This window comes from Spea bombifrons, chromosome 1, assembly GCF_027358695.1.
Source record: "Spea bombifrons isolate aSpeBom1 chromosome 1, aSpeBom1.2.pri, whole genome shotgun sequence".
Classification (NCBI taxonomy): Eukaryota; Metazoa; Chordata; class Amphibia; order Anura; family Pelobatidae; genus Spea; species Spea bombifrons.
In genome coordinates this window covers 125,052,647-125,070,443 of record NC_071087.1, presented here as the reverse complement: position 1 = coordinate 125,070,443, position 17,797 = coordinate 125,052,647, and the positions used below count along the sequence as shown (strand labels likewise).

General features: G+C 38.5%; 1 protein-coding gene across 1 annotated transcript in view; it reads right to left on the bottom strand.

Moving 5' to 3' along the window:
- The window catches only part of PITPNM2 (phosphatidylinositol transfer protein membrane associated 2), a 110,170-nt gene that overhangs the window by 57,664 nt on the left and 34,709 nt on the right, over positions 1–17,797 (bottom strand). The window contains exon 3 of the mRNA XM_053472432.1: positions 5,548–5,731. Within this exon, the coding sequence (XP_053328407.1) occupies positions 5,548–5,625 (78 nt within the window). The 5' untranslated portion in view covers positions 5,626–5,731. The remainder of the gene's footprint in view (positions 1–5,547; positions 5,732–17,797) is intronic.

The window sequence follows — 17,797 nt, the reverse complement described above, 5'->3', positions numbered from 1 at the left end:
CTTTTCACCACGGGGTGCACTGTTCTACTGGCATCCATGGCACATGTTTAATTTACACCCTTCTGTCTTGAAGACCATCTGTCTCCTGATTACTGCACTTCTTATGAAACTAAAGGCAAAAATAGAAAAATTAATCAACTAATTTAGAAGAGGACGGCAGCTGCATGCTGCTTAGTATGATGGCAAGTAAGAAGTGCCAAGTATAAGATAATGTACAAGTAGCAGAATTGGAAACGTTGCAGCCAATCGCTGAAAGGAAGGGTCCCACAGACTGGTGCGGGGAGGGAGAAGTGTTTGGTGGTCCCATCAGACCCAAAAGAAACCCCTCATGAGCCAACAGTAGAGTTGGCAATAGTATCCTCACATGCATACTTTTGATGGAATGCATCTCCTGCAAGTCTAACGTGTGTGTGAGCGTGTGAGCGTGTGAGCGTGCATTGGAAGAGAAATCCGTATGGATTTATTTCCTAAATCTACACTGCTCTCTTTTGCATCCATGACTAATATAGGGTGGTTGGTGTTAAGATTTGTGTGACCTGCTGATAAAAAATAGAAGACAAAACAGATCAGTCATCATTGCACTAAAGATATAGGCCTGAGATTGGGAAGCTGTCAGGTAATGACATCCACTACAGTTGGATTTATCAGCACATAAACTGTTCTGCAAACTCTTTACAATCAAAACAAAACATATAATAAAGACAACTTGGGAGTAATGGACTCAGAAAGGACAGTTAATCACCTAATGGAAATTTGGTAAAAAAAAAATGTTCTACTCTGCTGACTTTAACTCTTTTATGATTAAATTAACAATTAGGAACATCACTGGTAGTAACATTGAATGTCCAAATCCTTCCCAGACATAAAATTATTTGAGTTCGATTTTGTTTCATTCGTAATTTTGCATTTAAATGTCACGTGACACCAAAGTAGTTACTGTTGTTGCTATAGAAACTGAAAAATCTTATTAGAAGTTTGTGTTTTTTTATGTGATTTAACCTCCAAAGTACAAAATACAAAACAAAAGACTGCTATCATTTATTTATTTAACATACTATATTATTATTATATTTTATTTATATAGCGCCAACAGTTTTACGCAGCGCTTAATACAATACATAAATTCAAGGGGTATGAAGACGAGAATTGACAGACTAAGACAAACCGATACATTAGGTGGAGAGAGCCCTGCTCGCAAGATAGTGGTAATGTATGTTTAGCAAGGCAAAATTCTACATCATAGCTTAATATAAGAAAATGATGTAAAAACACACTAAGCGATGAAGTTGTTGAAGCATCCTGCCCTGGCGGTAGTAATAAATTCAGAGAAAATGTTACTTAGATGTCATACAGAACAAACCACACATTGGAGTACGGGCACGGTGTGTTTACTCTATCCATCGTTAAAGCCACAGTGTACCTTCTGATTTACCTGTATACCCTTTTCTTCCACGGGGTTATGCTTCTCTGAATCCCTTAATACATACAGAAGGACCTATAGTCATCCCTCACAAGTATTTCTGCACTAATTGGAAGAGCGGGATGCAATAAAAAACTGAGCAACCTTATCCCTAAATCCAGGCTCAAGTAGAGCTCACTTCCTAAAACCATACCTGCTTTAGCTAAAAAACAAATAATATGAGCACACTGTTCAAATCATAAAACATGCTCGGAGCGCACGCGTCATCACAAATAGAGAATCTCTTCATGTGGGCTCAGCTGCCAGTATGAAAAACAAAAATAAAACAATAATCAAGGGAACATATTAAAAATTTGCTTGAAGCGGCTGCCTCTTCCTGGAGCCAGGATCAGCCTGGGTTCTGTTAATGACTCCTCTGTGTTCATTATTTCTGACATCATGTTATTGCATTCATTCTTTCTCTTCTTTTGTGTACAGATACAGATCAAGAGATGGGGCCTCATACCAGTATAGCCTTTTACTTAACACCAGGGACGTATAAACCTAATTTCCTTAGAATCCAGACACACTTGTGGCCCAAGCAACAGTATTTAAGATACTTTTATATTAATAATAATTAGTGGCTGTCAAACTTCACTGAAACACTAGCATTAAAAGGGGTGGCTTTAGCAGCCAGGAAAATGCAAGCAGGACACTCGAGAACGGCAATAAAACCACTGCCATTACCAGAATTCAACAAAAAAACTTGGATAAGCAACCCCTGGATAAGTTATGGATCAGACAGAAGGTTCCTCGGGATTTGTACAGCTTTGAATCAGAGGAATGGTTTTAGTACCAGCACAAAGTACGGCACCTAAACACATTAGGATGTTTTCCCATACTTTTTCTAGCTGTGATGGTGTCCGTGTTTGGCCATGCATATCCGTGACAGCAAAAGGGTGGACACACCAAATATTGATTTAGATTTTTATTCCGTTCACTCACTTTACATTTTGTTAAATTATATTAAAAAAAATAAACCACTGACATATCTATTTTAGAAAACTTACTGACTTTACAGACTTTTTTCAAAAATTGACATGTCAATGCTAAAACTTTGGCACGGGACTCCATATCTCTGCTAGAACGCAAGATCCCTTTAAGTGATTCACTGGCGCTCAATGGGTAAGTTGGGTGCAAGACTAATTGATGGGATGGGCATGGTAATATGCAAGTTATTTATTGTAGGTAGACCCCACGTGAGAAGACTCCATAGAGATTCTGTTGAAACCTCTAGGGCCATGCAAGTCAATGGACTTGACTATCACCAGTAAGTGATTACAGTCTGTACCTTTTGATTGCTATATTTAATCACTTTTGTTATACTTATAAGATGATCAAAAAGTCTTCAGGAAAAGAAAACCGCTTTTGAGACCTGGGTTCAGCGAAGTCAAGTTGTTCTAATACCACCTCAATTCCTCATATAAACACTGCCCCACCAGAAGATCCCGACTGAGGGACAGCCGCTAACCCTTCTCCTTCCTTCACCCCGGCCCCAAACTGTAACAGAAAGCACACTTTTAGATCATCTGTTACCCTGGAAACCCGAGTGCATGAGGAATCCATCGGGTTTAGCTCAGGACAAAGCCTGCCGCACGCCCTGCACACACCAGCCTGCGCCGCACATAGTGATGTCAGCCGTAACCATGGAGCCCCGCAGCTGAGGCTCGCGCCTGCCCTTTCCAGCGTAATGTGCATCCTTCATGCATGACACAAGATGATTTTAATCTAATTAGCACTGTGAGAGGGTGTACAGTATTTGGTTTAACCCTACCATGTTTATAGACCCATCATACCAAGTATCAGAGGTCCTTCTCAGGCTGGGGTTTTTTTATTCTGATCTTTCTGGGCATTGAACACATTCCTGCACTGCAGGATTATGCACGTCTTCCTTCAATGATCTAAGCACAATGAGTTAAGTGTCACAAAGGCATCTATCTGATGAAATCCGACGTTAATATGCATCATTACTGTACCAGTCCTTCCATTTAATCAAAACCTATATAAGCTTGGTTTAATCCAGTTACGGTAACCACTTCTTTAAAGTCTAATGAAGCCTAGCACGTTTATATGCTTTTGCATGTTCTACACACAAAATACTACTAATTATGACATATACTCTTTATAACATGACCTTTGCCTTTGCTTAGGGGAATGAAAAATACCGCAAACTCCTCTGCATGATGGGAGTTGTAGTCTTCAGAGCATGTGTATAGCTTTCAGTTTACATACAACTCCCCACAGTCAGATTCTAGGCTTTAGGACACCTCTAAGTATACTAAGAAGACTCAGCTGACACATATGACTCAGATATCTAAGAGGGCCGGTTCATGTACAAAAAGTCCATTTATAGACCAACATATATATCCAAAGCTCTCTGGAGATACAAACAAAGAAGTGAGAGCTCCATGCTGAGAAGGCGAGAAATGAAACACAAATTATACATTTATCTAATAAACAAATGAGAATCATATTAAAGTCCTGAAAAAGGGAGCATCATTTATCTCCACTATGAAATGTGATTGTTTCCACTGGGTAAAAGATATTAATCTCTTCTTAAGAAAACAAGCTCTCCAAGTTTTTTGAGAATAAGGACATAAAAGAGGTTCAGCAGATTGGTCTTTCCATATCAGACTATCCTTGTCTCAAAGACCTTTGGGCTTCAGAAAAGGAATCTAATACGGACATGGAAACTTTTGTACCCCAGTAACTGACTTTACACCAAACAGCACATTTACCTCTCACATTGACGACTATCCGCATAGTAGCCTGTTTGTCCAAATGCTTACTAGTGAATTAGAAGCATTAGACGGGTTACCCGTTCCATATAATTTATCCCCCCTGTGAGGGTAAAGCTCAAAATAACATTATTATTAAACCAGCGGAAAGCAGGTAACATTGTCATTTTAGATCCAACAATACTTACAGATGTGTAAAGATATTCTATCAGCGGAAGGGGATATAGGAGATTGAGCAGGGACCCTACAGAGGAATAGCTGCTAGAAGTGAAGGAGCCCCTACTGGATGCTTATCAGGTGCATATTCTGGCCCAAGGGGAATAGAAATACCTTCTACTAGACTTGTCTTTGGGGGGGAAATCTTCTTATTCCCCCAATTCCGGTGTTAGTTTCGGGAGAATATTGATATATGTTTTTCGTATTCGTTTTTCTCTTTGTTTTCTGGCGGTTTTCTTATCTTCCTAAGTCTTCTGTAGCATAGCAGGGTTTAATACGTGAATCGGTAGGATCGCGGCAGAATGAAGATTCTTCGTGTTGTGTGTCTTTGTGTACGTTTATCCGCCGCTGTATTTGTTCGTTATTCAGTTTGAACAACGAATGCGCAACATTTGCGTTCGTTTTCATGTTCTCCTGAATACGAATGCACAAGTATTCAGCCAGCATTTTAGTTTTTTCTTCTTCTTAGCAGTATTAAAATAGAAGACATACTGTTATTTATGTGTTATTTAATACTGAAAATAAGAGCAAAATTGTTTTACAGCTACCACTGGGAAGCTATTTCAAAATGACTTTGTTCTAGACTGTAAATATACTACAGCATCTCAGCCCGGTGTCATAATAAACTCCACAGGTATTATATATTACAGCTTTCATGTATGGAAAATTAAACTTCACAGTTAATTTACAATCCAGATTTCCCTTATGGAATGTTAAACTCCACAAATTATGTATAGTACAGCAATCCTTCCTGGAAGAGTGATATAGAACATTAATCTATTCTATGGTAATATAACAGCATGTGTTAAGAAGATCCACAAGAAATGGATATTTTAGTAAAATATGCTACACATTGCATTCCTTGAGTAATAGAAACCCCAAGGTCGGTAACATACAGCTCTTCAGAAATAGTACAGCTCTTCTCTCTTCTGTCTGGTGTAAGGACAGATCATCAGACAAGATATTCTACAGCTACGCTGTCTGGTGGAAATATATAGTATATGAAGCCATCCTCCTGTAATACACTCTGCAAACAATGTATACTACTGTATGACACCACTGTGTAAGAACAGCCTCTACGATTACGTTTTCAGCATTCTAGTCTGGTCTAAAACACATTTTGAAACTTCAAACCTGAATCATGTAGAGCTGGGCAATACGATATTCCTCCACGGTCATAGGAAGCGGGATGCGGTATTCCTTAATCAGCATCTTGAAGACCAAAATCTTTGCTTCTCCAAAGCTGCCAGAATCAGTCACCACAGGAACTCAGCTTAAAGGTTTTAAAAAGCCACCAAGGAAGTCATTTGGAGGAAACCTGAAACAACACAACATATGACTATTATATTTTCCATTCACCTTGTGAAGGGGAAATCACATCCTGCTTGGGTCTTCGCATGCACCTCATGTTCTGCTGATGAAGAATGAATCAGGTCAGTAACTTCTGAGAGGGTGTTTATGCCTCTTGGTTGCCAGGGTCAATAACATATTCCAAAGCAGAAAATGATGACGATTTATATCATGCCAGCAAGTCATGCTATATACCTTACTTCCCTCCTCTTACGAATGTCAGCTATAAGAGCCCCGCTAAAGCTGCAATGTAAATGCAATTCTGACTCTAAACCCTTTGGCTGAACAAACCATTACAAGAAAGCTAAGATATAGGCTGGGGTTTAGACACTTTGATACTAACAGCAGTATGGGCAAAAGTATTGGGACACCTGACCATTACACCAACAGGGACTATTATGATATTGTATTCTAAATACAGATATTAATATGTAGTCCCCCCTTTGCAGCTATAACAGCTTCCACTCATTTGGGAAGGCTTTCCACAAGATTTTGGAGAGTTTCTGTAGGATTTTTTTGTCCATTCATCCAGTAGAGCATTTGTGAGGTCAGACACTGATGTTGGACAAGAAGGTCCTGGCTCGCAATCTCTGTTCCAGTTCATCCCAAAGGTGTTCAATGAGGTTGAGGTCAGAGCTCTGTGTTTCCCACTCGAGTTCTTCCACACCAAATTCATCCAACCATGTCTTTATGGGCCTTGCTTTGTGCACTGGGGCACAGTCATGCTGGAATAGCAAAGGGCCTTCCAATGTCTTCAAATATCTTGGTACGTCCATTTGAATAGGCAAATAATCACACAGAAACTCTCCAAAATCTTGTGGAAAGAAATCCTAGACACCCGTTTGGTGTAATAGTCAGGTGTCCCAATACTTTCGTCCATATAGTGATCCATCTCTTTAGATGGATCATCAAAATGAATAGAGGTCAACCACTGTCCTCTTGATTTTGCTTCCTACCTCACAACAATCATTATTAATTACTAGAGAGACGAGCTATAGTAAACATTACAGGGAGAATATAGCAATATAACTTATTTAAGGAAAATAAATTCCATATAGACAATATTTTTTTGCTTCTCTTTTCTCTAAAACTGCATTACATATATGTTCCGGAGAAGTCCATAAAACAATTTAGTTGAAATAAATATTGTGTTGCTATAGCAGCAATCTTGGTATTAAATTGTATGGGAAAAGTAACCAGCAACCCCTGGATTAACAGAAGGGCTTCAGTAGTAGATGAGAGATAATTAATCAGACAGAGGCATTCATTACATATTACAGAGTAACGCATAAACATATAGTATCCCAAAACATCTGTCTTTTGTACGCTTTATGCATATTTGCGTTCCTTAAAATACAGTGCTGTATCAAAGTCAATATAAGCCTTCAATATTTAACATTCTGTCCAGGAAGATGTCATTTTCTGCTATAAAAAATGTTTATGCTCCAGGCATAAGAGAAACATAAAGCAAAGACTCACGGTACTTTAAGAGTTAAACAGAATAAAAATATAGAAATCTAAATGTCTTCATTTTTTTCTAATACAGATTTTATGTTTTCTTAATTAGAAAAGCCATACATTTCAGAAAGCTGGGCGAGAAAATTGAAGCAGTGGAGATTAAATAAATAAAATTCCCCAGGTCAGCGAGGGTTAGGGACGGACAGCTAGCCAGATGACTGCTGGCAATTGCCATCAATATATGCACGTCGACTTACTGAACAAACAAAACAATGACCTGAGACATGATTGGCTTGAGCAAGGCTCCAGCCTTTAATGGCCAAACTATCCTATAATAGTCCTATAATAAATATAAAATGCAACCATATCTGATATACACATCGGAATATACATCTATGTTCTAATTCTTGGAAAATCTCTCTCTGGGTCCCCACCACCTTGATGCATGACAACGTTAACATTACGCATTTGATGAATATGGGTCGAGAATCAATCAGTAAATATTCAAGGCGGTTGCCTCTAGTCTAAGTGATGTATTTAATGATACAAAATGGCATACCTAGCATTATATTAAGATATACGCTTGCAAGCAAGTCCTCATTTTTATATTGATTTGTCAAGTGGAGCTTTTCTCAAAGAGATCAAATTATTTTTTAAATCCAGGCAATTTAGGGCAACAATCCTATGATAACCAGTGTAACATATAGACTAGAATTCTAAGCTATTTGAAGGTACAATGGGGAAAAAAAATCCATGTAAGGTTTTGAAAAGGCTTTTCTTTGCAGATACATCTTATTTCAGACTACTATGTATCCATACAGTCTGCTACAGACACAACAGCATGATTATTACCGTGTCATGTCAACTTCTTATATTTGCATCTTAAATGCCTTTAAGTTGTAAAAAGGTTTTTGTATATAAAAAAAAAAGAAATAGCGTCTAATATGCTAGAGACGGGAAGACCTCAAATATGACATTTTTGGTTCTTGAAGAACAAATTACTATGTAAGTTTCTATTGTACTTTAATATGTAGGATTACAAAGCTACAATCTCCACAAATGTAGCGATATATATATATATATATATATATATATATATATATATATATATATATAATATATATATATTTATTTATTTATAGAGAAAAGCTCTAGGGCCAAATGCTAAATGTGGAACAAACAAAATAATTCACTGGTTTCCATGGCAATTTTTCCACATTTATATCTGTGGTTTTTTTTTAAATATGGCCCAATTGGGGTTATGTGTTAAAGTATGTTCCTCGTGGAAGTTTGAAAAGTAGTCTTATTACCGTAGCAACCAATAGAATAGCTCAATTGCTAAAAACACTTCATCAGAACGACTTTTACAGTAAATACCCAATTGCGTCTAGAATCCCAAAATAGTCTGATGTAGATCCAACGGGCACCAGCATAATTGTTCAGAAATCCCTGTGCGGTTCCTTCCTCTCTTTGTAGTAATAAGGCTTGGCGTATGACATTAGCGATGCACAAGTAGGCCATGTTATGTAGGCTGGAGAAGCCAACAACATGGAGTGGGCTATGGATTTTTGTAACATAACGATGATCTACAGATCCTGACGTTAGTATTAGTACTATATATTCAGAGGTAGACACAGTATAAATGGAGGGAGACGGGACAGGTAGTGGTTATAAAAGGTAACGCTTGTGCTGAATAGATCCACAAAATGAAAATACAATATAAGTTGCCACTTTGTTAATTGGCATGTTTATTCCACCACGGGGCAACGTTTCCATCCTACTACAGGTGGCTTTAAAAAGATCCTGTAGTTGGATCGAAATGTTGCCATGTGGTGGAATAAACACATCAATTCACTGAGTTATATTGTTTTACTGTAAATATTTTTATGTGATATATAATAGCCAGACCAGCTATGTTAATCTTTAATAATTTGTATTACACTCAATACCAAAAAAAAAAAAACCCACTCTGTTACTCAAAAGACCACTCTACTGCAACAATGCCAGCCATCCTTGCAACCAGCAAACGTGTACAAGTTGCTAGGAATCTGGGCCAGGTTTCCTGTGGGCTTTAGGTAACTATTTCTCAAGTCGGGTCATCAAGAACCAACACAGGTGATCTCTTTCTTCTCACCCGAGCGCTGATGGCAGTATAATTGGTCTGAGAGACAGACACTGATTTTATCTGCCGTTCATTAGATTAGATGTCTGAGCCCTGGGGCTGAATAAAAACTCTCTAAAGCATCCAACTCATTTGTCAGGTAGGGTGACCACTTGAGCCATTTTTTCTACATGTTGCTGACCAGCACACTTAGTGCTTCCCTGCAGTATGTGGGATATGTATATGAAGTCACAGAAGAGGATTGCTTACGCAGTTGTACATCCCACATACGGCAGAGCAATGCTTCAAAAGCGCTGGTCAGCAACATATGAAAAGCACGCATGTGGGTACCCTACTGCTAGGAGAGAATACAGATTGCTGTCCCAGGTCATCTGTGGCTATGCCATGCTGTTAATTCTTTACAGTAATAAAGTCTGTACAAGTGCTGTGTTTGGGGCCACAAAACTTCATAGCTTATGGCTCCCAGCCGACATCAGCTAAGCTATGCAACACGGGCTCTTGGCTTTACCCATAAACAAGGCGGATACAACCCGCGGGCTTTCACACAAGGCTAAGCACTTTTGTTATAAAACACAGACCCTCACTGGCATTTCAGAGAAAAACAAAACCGCTGCAGATCAATATTACTGAGCTGTATGCATTCCTTCTGTTGCTATTATGGGAAGCACGCTCTCCTGTGAAAGCTTTCATCCGATTCCAATCAATACCCTCACTGGAGCCTTCTCAAACCGCACGAGCGGCTTTGCCCCGCCACCCACACTTTTCCTTCCCAGCATCTTTCTCTTTCTGCTCTACAGGAGGGAAAACTGTCTTACAGCGTGGCACACAAAGGATGGTTAGAATCGCTGTTTGGATTGTAACACTGCCTAGGGAACAATGAGCCACTCTTAGATCTATTATGTGGAACGCATCACATATAGCACCAAAACATTGTAGAGCACTGTATATTGCGTCATATAGCAGAGACACTCAACTTACAATACACTGTTTAGTCTGCAATTATGTACTTTTCATTACTTTTATTATTTAAGCTTGCGCGTGGACGATGAGAGAGCACGTATAACTCAAGGACTCCATTGGTGCCATAACGCAACACAGTGTTATGTTATTTTCATAAAGAGCAAATATATCTTCCGCTTAACTTCTGCCTTCAAAACTATTTCATTGCAGAAAATGCTTTCAAGCGTTGCTAATGAAAACTCCATTTCTGGCTCCATTTAATAAGACCCCAATCCCTATTCAGGATGAATCTTTCTAATTAGCACACTCACAGGACTATCCTACATGACAGCCCAAAACGTGATCCATCATTCCTAACAACCCAAGAACTCTGCACCTAAACCTGACAAGGACCATCCGATCACTACTGAATTTGATTGAAAGGGTTCTGCAAGCTTCCCAGCGGCTAAACGCTAGAATAACTCACGGATCATTTGGTTCTTTAGCTTTACTTGTAATACACTCACCACAAACAACAAGTCTGCGTTGGGGTTCACCTGGACTAAAATGGTGATGTATGATGTGAGGTCTGAGTGAATCCAATCTGAACAGAGCTCTAAGAAGGTGAACAGCTAAAGCTTCTTTTTTTAGTGAATATAGATATTGCTGAAGCACAAAATCCACTTGTAAATGTGAGATTCAACAGAGTCAGGGAATTTTCTTACAAACAGGTGGTCATGGAAAATGCCTATTGTGAGGGTATATTAATGGTCAAAAAGGCATCTTGCATAAATACCCAAACTTTTAACCTTTTTCTTAGGCAGGATCCTGCAGTAAATGTTATCTGAAAACCGGAGTAAATCTCATCATAAAATCTGTGAGTAAGTAAGAGCATCTAAGCAGAGCATATTGAAAGGATGCCAGGTGTCCTGTCTTGGGTGCCATAAAGTCTTACAGGGGACCAGGCGCTGGGGTCCCGCATGGGAAGCAGCACCTCTTCAGAATTATGATTTAAGAAACATGGTTACGTTTCCATAACAGAATCATAACAGGAAGACGTTCTGTGTGCTGACAATGTGACCTTCAGAATGATAGGAAACATGACAGGAGAGAGTTATCAGGGCCTGAGAAGTAAGAATAGGTCACCTAGCTATCAGGTATACAGGGAGTGTTTAGTATTTTTACATTTGTAATAACATGGGGGACGGTTACCATAACAACAATATATGACATATGAAAACATCAGAATACCAAGGTTTATGAGCCAGCTCGTTAGGCGTGCCGTAAAGTGCCTGCGCTACACACTCCCCTCCCATGTGACCACAAAGGGGCGTCTCCCAGAGACAAAGGAAAAAGATTCCTATAAGAATGGGACTCCGAGGGAAAACTTTCAATTTCCTTTTTTTGTAACATCTTTTGACAAGGAGCTTTCAACATCTAAAGATTCCCACAGATTATTTTACTTCTGTATTTCGTAATTTTTCTGTTTTTATCCCTGTTTATTTTATACTGCGTTGTATATATTTTTGTATGACCTCTGTAACCATTATTCTTTTAATAAGTCCTATGACTATTCTTGCTCAGTTTAAATATAAATGAATCAGGTCGGTCTTTATGCTCTAATTTGGAACTAATAGCTTTCAGGGATAACTGGCGTTATGTTACATTTTTTTCTAATTTGGAAGTTTTATCTTGTTTGACCACATTTGCTTTTTCTATAGTTTGAGAAGTTTAGGGGGTTACCGAAGCCTCCATATGTATATTTAAAACTTTAAATAGAAATCATTGGTGTCAGTAAATAAAGTTATGGGGTCATGGGATGAACAGGTTTGGGGTAGTTGCTCCGGGCCCTGCAGGGAGAGCAGCAAGTGAGTTTGTGGGCCGTTTTTTCCCCTTAACCTTTTCATACCCATGTCCTCCTTAACACCACGGTAAGAGCCGGCAGGCAGGCAGGGGTTTCTGCTGTTGGAGCGTCCGTCACACAGGTGCATTCGATGTAGACACAGCGATGCAAAACAGGTTTTTGCTGGAGAGAGCTCACTTTGCACCACATTTTCTATGGGATATGCTATTCCACAGATGGTCAGATGGTACTTTTCTATATGATCATTACCACACATCTATAATAATGAGAAATAATTATCTGATGTATTGATTTGCTTCTGTCAGATGAAGCTTTTAATACCTTTCTTAGTACTATTTAACAGAGATACAGAAATTAGCAAGATTTCCTATTATCCTTAAAAGTCCCCAAATGTTCCTCAACAACAACCTACACAAATGAATGAGATTATGAGTATTTAGGAGAGATACTAACTGCCCAGATAGCTCACTGCAGCCTTAATAATTCATACAACCGGTTTTTGTTCCCTGTTATAATGAAAAACATATCCATTTTAAACCCCATATTGGAAAAAGGTCCTACCTATATCAGATATCTTCAACCATGAATGGGTTACTAGAAGTTTTCAGAGAAGAAACACCGTTTCCAGGCACCCAAAATACTGTCATGGAGATGGAGTTTTCAAAAAAAAGGGCAGAGATTATAGCGCTTAATCTTTTTTCCATTAATAGATATGATTTGACGTCAGATGCACAATTTAGAAGCAAAGCAGTGCAGAGGATGGAAGCAAAGCAGAAGCCTCCGATCCTACAGATTGTAGGGAATCTAGTTATTGTTTGCAGGACGGTTCAATGTCGGCAAGGGGATTTCAGACATTTGCCTTAATGCATGGCTACAGAGTCATTTACACTCCTTGTCAAGGCTGGGATTTTTTTTTACAGTTCATGTTGTGTTTTATTACACTACCACTATCAGCAGAATACCAAGTCTTTATCACACTGTTAACTGGCACTTCGCTGCAGCTTGGAAGGTGTTAAAACATCTTAACACTTTCAGCGACAATATGAAAGCTATGCCACACACCAACGTAACAATGCTGTTATTGTGGGATGGAAACTGGTAATGAGAAAGAAAAAAACAGGGCTGCGGGGACAGAGAGGATATGGCATCAAGAAAACTCATACATGTCCTTTTGGGGGTTTCATAGTTCAAGTATATTTTGTTGTCTATCTCTGGTTCACAGAAAGCTGAACTCGACAACGAGTGCGTCACAGAGAATACACAAGATGTATATACTGCCCATGTTCCGCACATCCAGCCTATACTATACAGAGTAGAGCAGGAGAGGTCAAACTGTAGCTTTCCAGCTGAACTACATATACCATGATTCTTTGCCAGAATGATGTACTCGCCATATAAGGAAAATATACTGCAACCTGGTGATATCACTAAGACTATTTAAATATTTTTTTAAAAAAAATCTCAATGCATTTCTATTTTTGAGGATAATGTAAGAAGATGGATATGAATGAACTATCCATGCGGAAAAACTACTTGTGGACAATGAGAAGAGGCTGACGCATGAACGCGGAAAATAATTTATAATATAGTACAAGTGCTCTTCCACTTCATTTCTGGCATCCATACAGCCCTGTATGCAAATACCAACAAGACAGATCTCTTTGATGGTCAAACGCAATATAAAAGTAAACAGACCAACACAGAAGAAATATTAACGTCAAATCCCACATTAGAATGCTGCTGTTCTTGAAATACATGAAATGTGTCGCTGAATTACCTGAACCCGCCTAACAGACCATAACTCCCATCAATCTGGGCCGCAGGATGCATAAAGTAGACGTCCAGGCATTTTTTGACAGGGTGGTTCTTCCACAATGGCATGCAGTCACTGGGAGAAGTCAAAGGCATTCCCCCCTCAAGCTATTTCTGGGTGTTTTTGACACAGATCTCTGTAAGCAGATACTTTCATGTCTAGTATTGCATTTCTAGAGGTCAGTGCTCGCAAAGATCTCGCCAAGGAGAAAAATAATTTAACTGCAAAGCATTATTCCTTATTACCCACATATCAAAACGACTACCTTTTCACATTTAAATTTGCAAATTAAATCTCCATTTCACATTGGGAGATGCAGATAATACACATTAAATGGCAATAAAGTACACTGCCATGGGAATTCTTGCTGCTTGCCATTTTCTTCCAGCGGAAAGAATCAGTACTGAAAAGGTTAATAGGTTATACATCCTTTCTTTGTCACTTTAAGGGTTAACTGTTCCGTGCAGTATTCTACTCATAAATGTGCAATAAGTACAGAAAAGGAGGTTAATTACAGAATAATATGCTAAATTCTGTCTCCATGGGATCATCCGCACTGGATGAGACATATGTTGACACTTGAAACACCAACAGGACTCGGCTAATGTTTGGGAGATTAAGAGTTAGCATGGGGGCATCATACCGCCTTATACCAGCTTTTCTTAACTGGACACGCTCGTCCCTGAATAGGCACTTGTTGATGAGCTCCATATGAAATATCTTTTGAAGACTCCAATGGGCAGAGTGTCCTCTGATCACCGCAAACACATCATATTCCCAACTGTGGGAGCCGATTAAACTCCACCTATCTCTTTTCAGTATTTGCTTAATATTACTGATTACCACTTTGCCAGAATTGCCATCTGCTACTTTGGTTCTTATCCTCTACGCGAAGCAGTAGTTAGTCCAAACTAATCAAGAGTTGTTTGTTAGTCAAGCTCCCGGGGAACATTGAGGCCAAGTAGGACCTTTGGATAATGCAGTCAAGAATAAATAGAACGGGATGAGCACAAAGTGAAACATTTTCAAAATATGCTAAAAATATATTAGTGAAAAGTATTGTGTTTTAGGAACACATTTCAATAGTGCAGTACTGTCGAACTCTGTTCTATAAACATTCTGTAAACGTATTACATATGTAAAAACGGGTGCAAGCTATGAAGGCCAAGTTATTGCCATAGAGTGAAGTATTATGGAACGGTCGACCTTCCACTGTTACAAACATTATTTGGCTTTGTGTTGCGAGGTAGTAGGTTACATTCAACTTACCATCTTTGGCTTACAGAACCATGAGGCTCCAGCAAAGAGATGGCCTTGCTGATTTCTATAACTTCAGAATCCAAATTCCGTAACATTATGTAGGTTGTGAAGTTACTTTGAAGTTATGATCGTACAAACACCAAATACCTTCTTGCGCAGACTCCATAATGAATCGTGAAATGTTGATCACATATTGATACATTAGAATTACTTGGTCGAAATAATTCTTTTTTTAATCCATCATAGTGTAGTATATCCACATATAGTATTTGTTGCGTCCAATATAATTTAATACAACTTATTTGGTTTGAAGAATTGTTTGCTAAATTGTTGAGGAGTGTCACCTGTAAATAGTAAATGTAAGTGGGCAAAGACTTTTTACTAAGGGCCCTATAGAGACTATTTTGAGAGTAAATTTTACACTACGATAAAGCACACATGTTTGAGAGGTATGATTCATTAGGGTCTTAATTCAACATATCAGACTCCACAGTTATGTTACATGAGTGAAGGTCAATCCCTAAAACTGAGATAAGGTGCAGAGCTACACTATTCACATTAAGATCTTTGGCACCAAAGCAACCTCCAGGATAAAATGCTTGAAGAAAAGGAGTAGCCCCTGCCATTGCTTGGTGAAGTACCTGACTTATCTACAGCTTTCACAAGCAGCAAACCGGCACTTTAAATGGAAGTGGATTTGAAGCTTTGCCCTGTTTTTTTGTTTTTTTAAAGACATGACATCTGTCATTCACAAACCAAAAAGTGGCAGCTGGGGACATGTACAACATACACTTTGTACTGATTTACACCTATTAACATTTTATTATTTTGGCAGTTTCAAATGGCACAGAGCAGTCCGGTGGCTTTGGTATCTTCTGCCTTTCTATAGACATGCCCAAGCACCGTTACCCATGCATCAAACAGTTTCTTTGCTACAAGAATTAATATGAACTGAACAGCAGCTATAGTGCAGATGCCCCCAAGTGTTGCCCTATGTCGGGTCCAAACAATATTTGTCTATCGCTCTTTTCTCTGTAACGGAGACTACTTCTCATTCGCACTAAACCGTTCTCACATTTCCTTCCCCTCCTATTTTAGTATTTGTCCTTCTGTCAATTATATAACGCGGTTATACACTTCTTGCATACCTTATCATTATTATTACGGCTGGCAAGTTACAGTGTCAACACAATCCATTATATGCTATGTAACAGCAAAACAGAATACATTAGAGAGACTATACAAGTTTAGACGTACATAAAAAATGTACCGGGCAGTCCTACATCAAGAGCATTTACTGCTATCAGTGAACTACAACTCTCACACCTTTTGGGATGGTTTGTAAGCTTAATGTATTAACACATGAAACATGATATATATATATATATATATATATATATATAGATATATATATATATATATACACACACATATATACACACACAATGGATCAGCCCCTGCATTATGTGAAACAGACTTCTACAACTATGTATTAAAATCAGAAAGAAAAGACAAGGTATCTCTGCTCCAGTAAGGGGCAAAGCATCTATAATAATTAAAAATAAAAAAAGAGAAGAAGCAAAAAGTAAAACCCAAAAACCCATCAATAAAAAAAATCTAGATTTGGGAATCACTTACCTTGCATTTTCAGTGCTTGCCTTAAGTCATTAACAAAATGAATCCGAAAAACACTGCATTAGACAATGCAACAAACTTTAGTGAGTATTACAAAATTAAAAACTCAAAATTCCCAAACATTCTCAGATATGTAAAAAAATATATATAAATTCTGTATTTTCCCAAAACGTGCCATTATGGGAAAAAGGAGAAGTCTTTGTGGGCCAGTCTTCATCCACCAGCTGAGCGCTCCAACCGAGCAACAAGGCTCTGCATTAAATAAACATTTGAAAAAGCACAAAGCCTCCAAAAGGATTAGCCTAAAAGGACTATTAATTATGATAATGGAAGCAGCCGTAAAAACACAGTTACTGTAATTGCGAGCGCTCAACACAAAATCTGTCTTGTGTAATGCAGTTAGCGTCTCTGTTGACAGAGAAAGGAAGGGAGGGGTATTTAACTCTGGTATGTTTGAAATGACAGAAGCATAGCTGGGTGGTGGTAAGAATTTTACCTCTAAAAGGCGTTAAAAGAAAAAAAACAAGAAATACAGAGAACAATACCTATATCGATGATGTTGATCTTAAATTCTAGGTACTGACGGCAATGTAGTTTGAAGGAGAGCTTCCTATACTGGACAGGTCACCAGCTAAAACTGGAATAGTTATAGATGATCATGGAGCTGAAGGTCATCACACAAAGCTCTATTTGAGTCGTCCATAAAGGCAATATAAAAATAAATAAATTGAGCAAAAAAAAAAACCAAAACAACAAATGATACAGTCAGGTGTTATCTCCCAGCCGGAACCCACAATAGAAGCAATCATTGTAACAACTAAAAAAGGATGTGACATTTAGAAGGAACAAAACCCTTCTATGCATAGAGATAGATGTACTTCCAAAAAGAATTTGGGACAGATCAGTAAAGCTCTGCGGGATAACGGTCTAATATCTTTGGGAT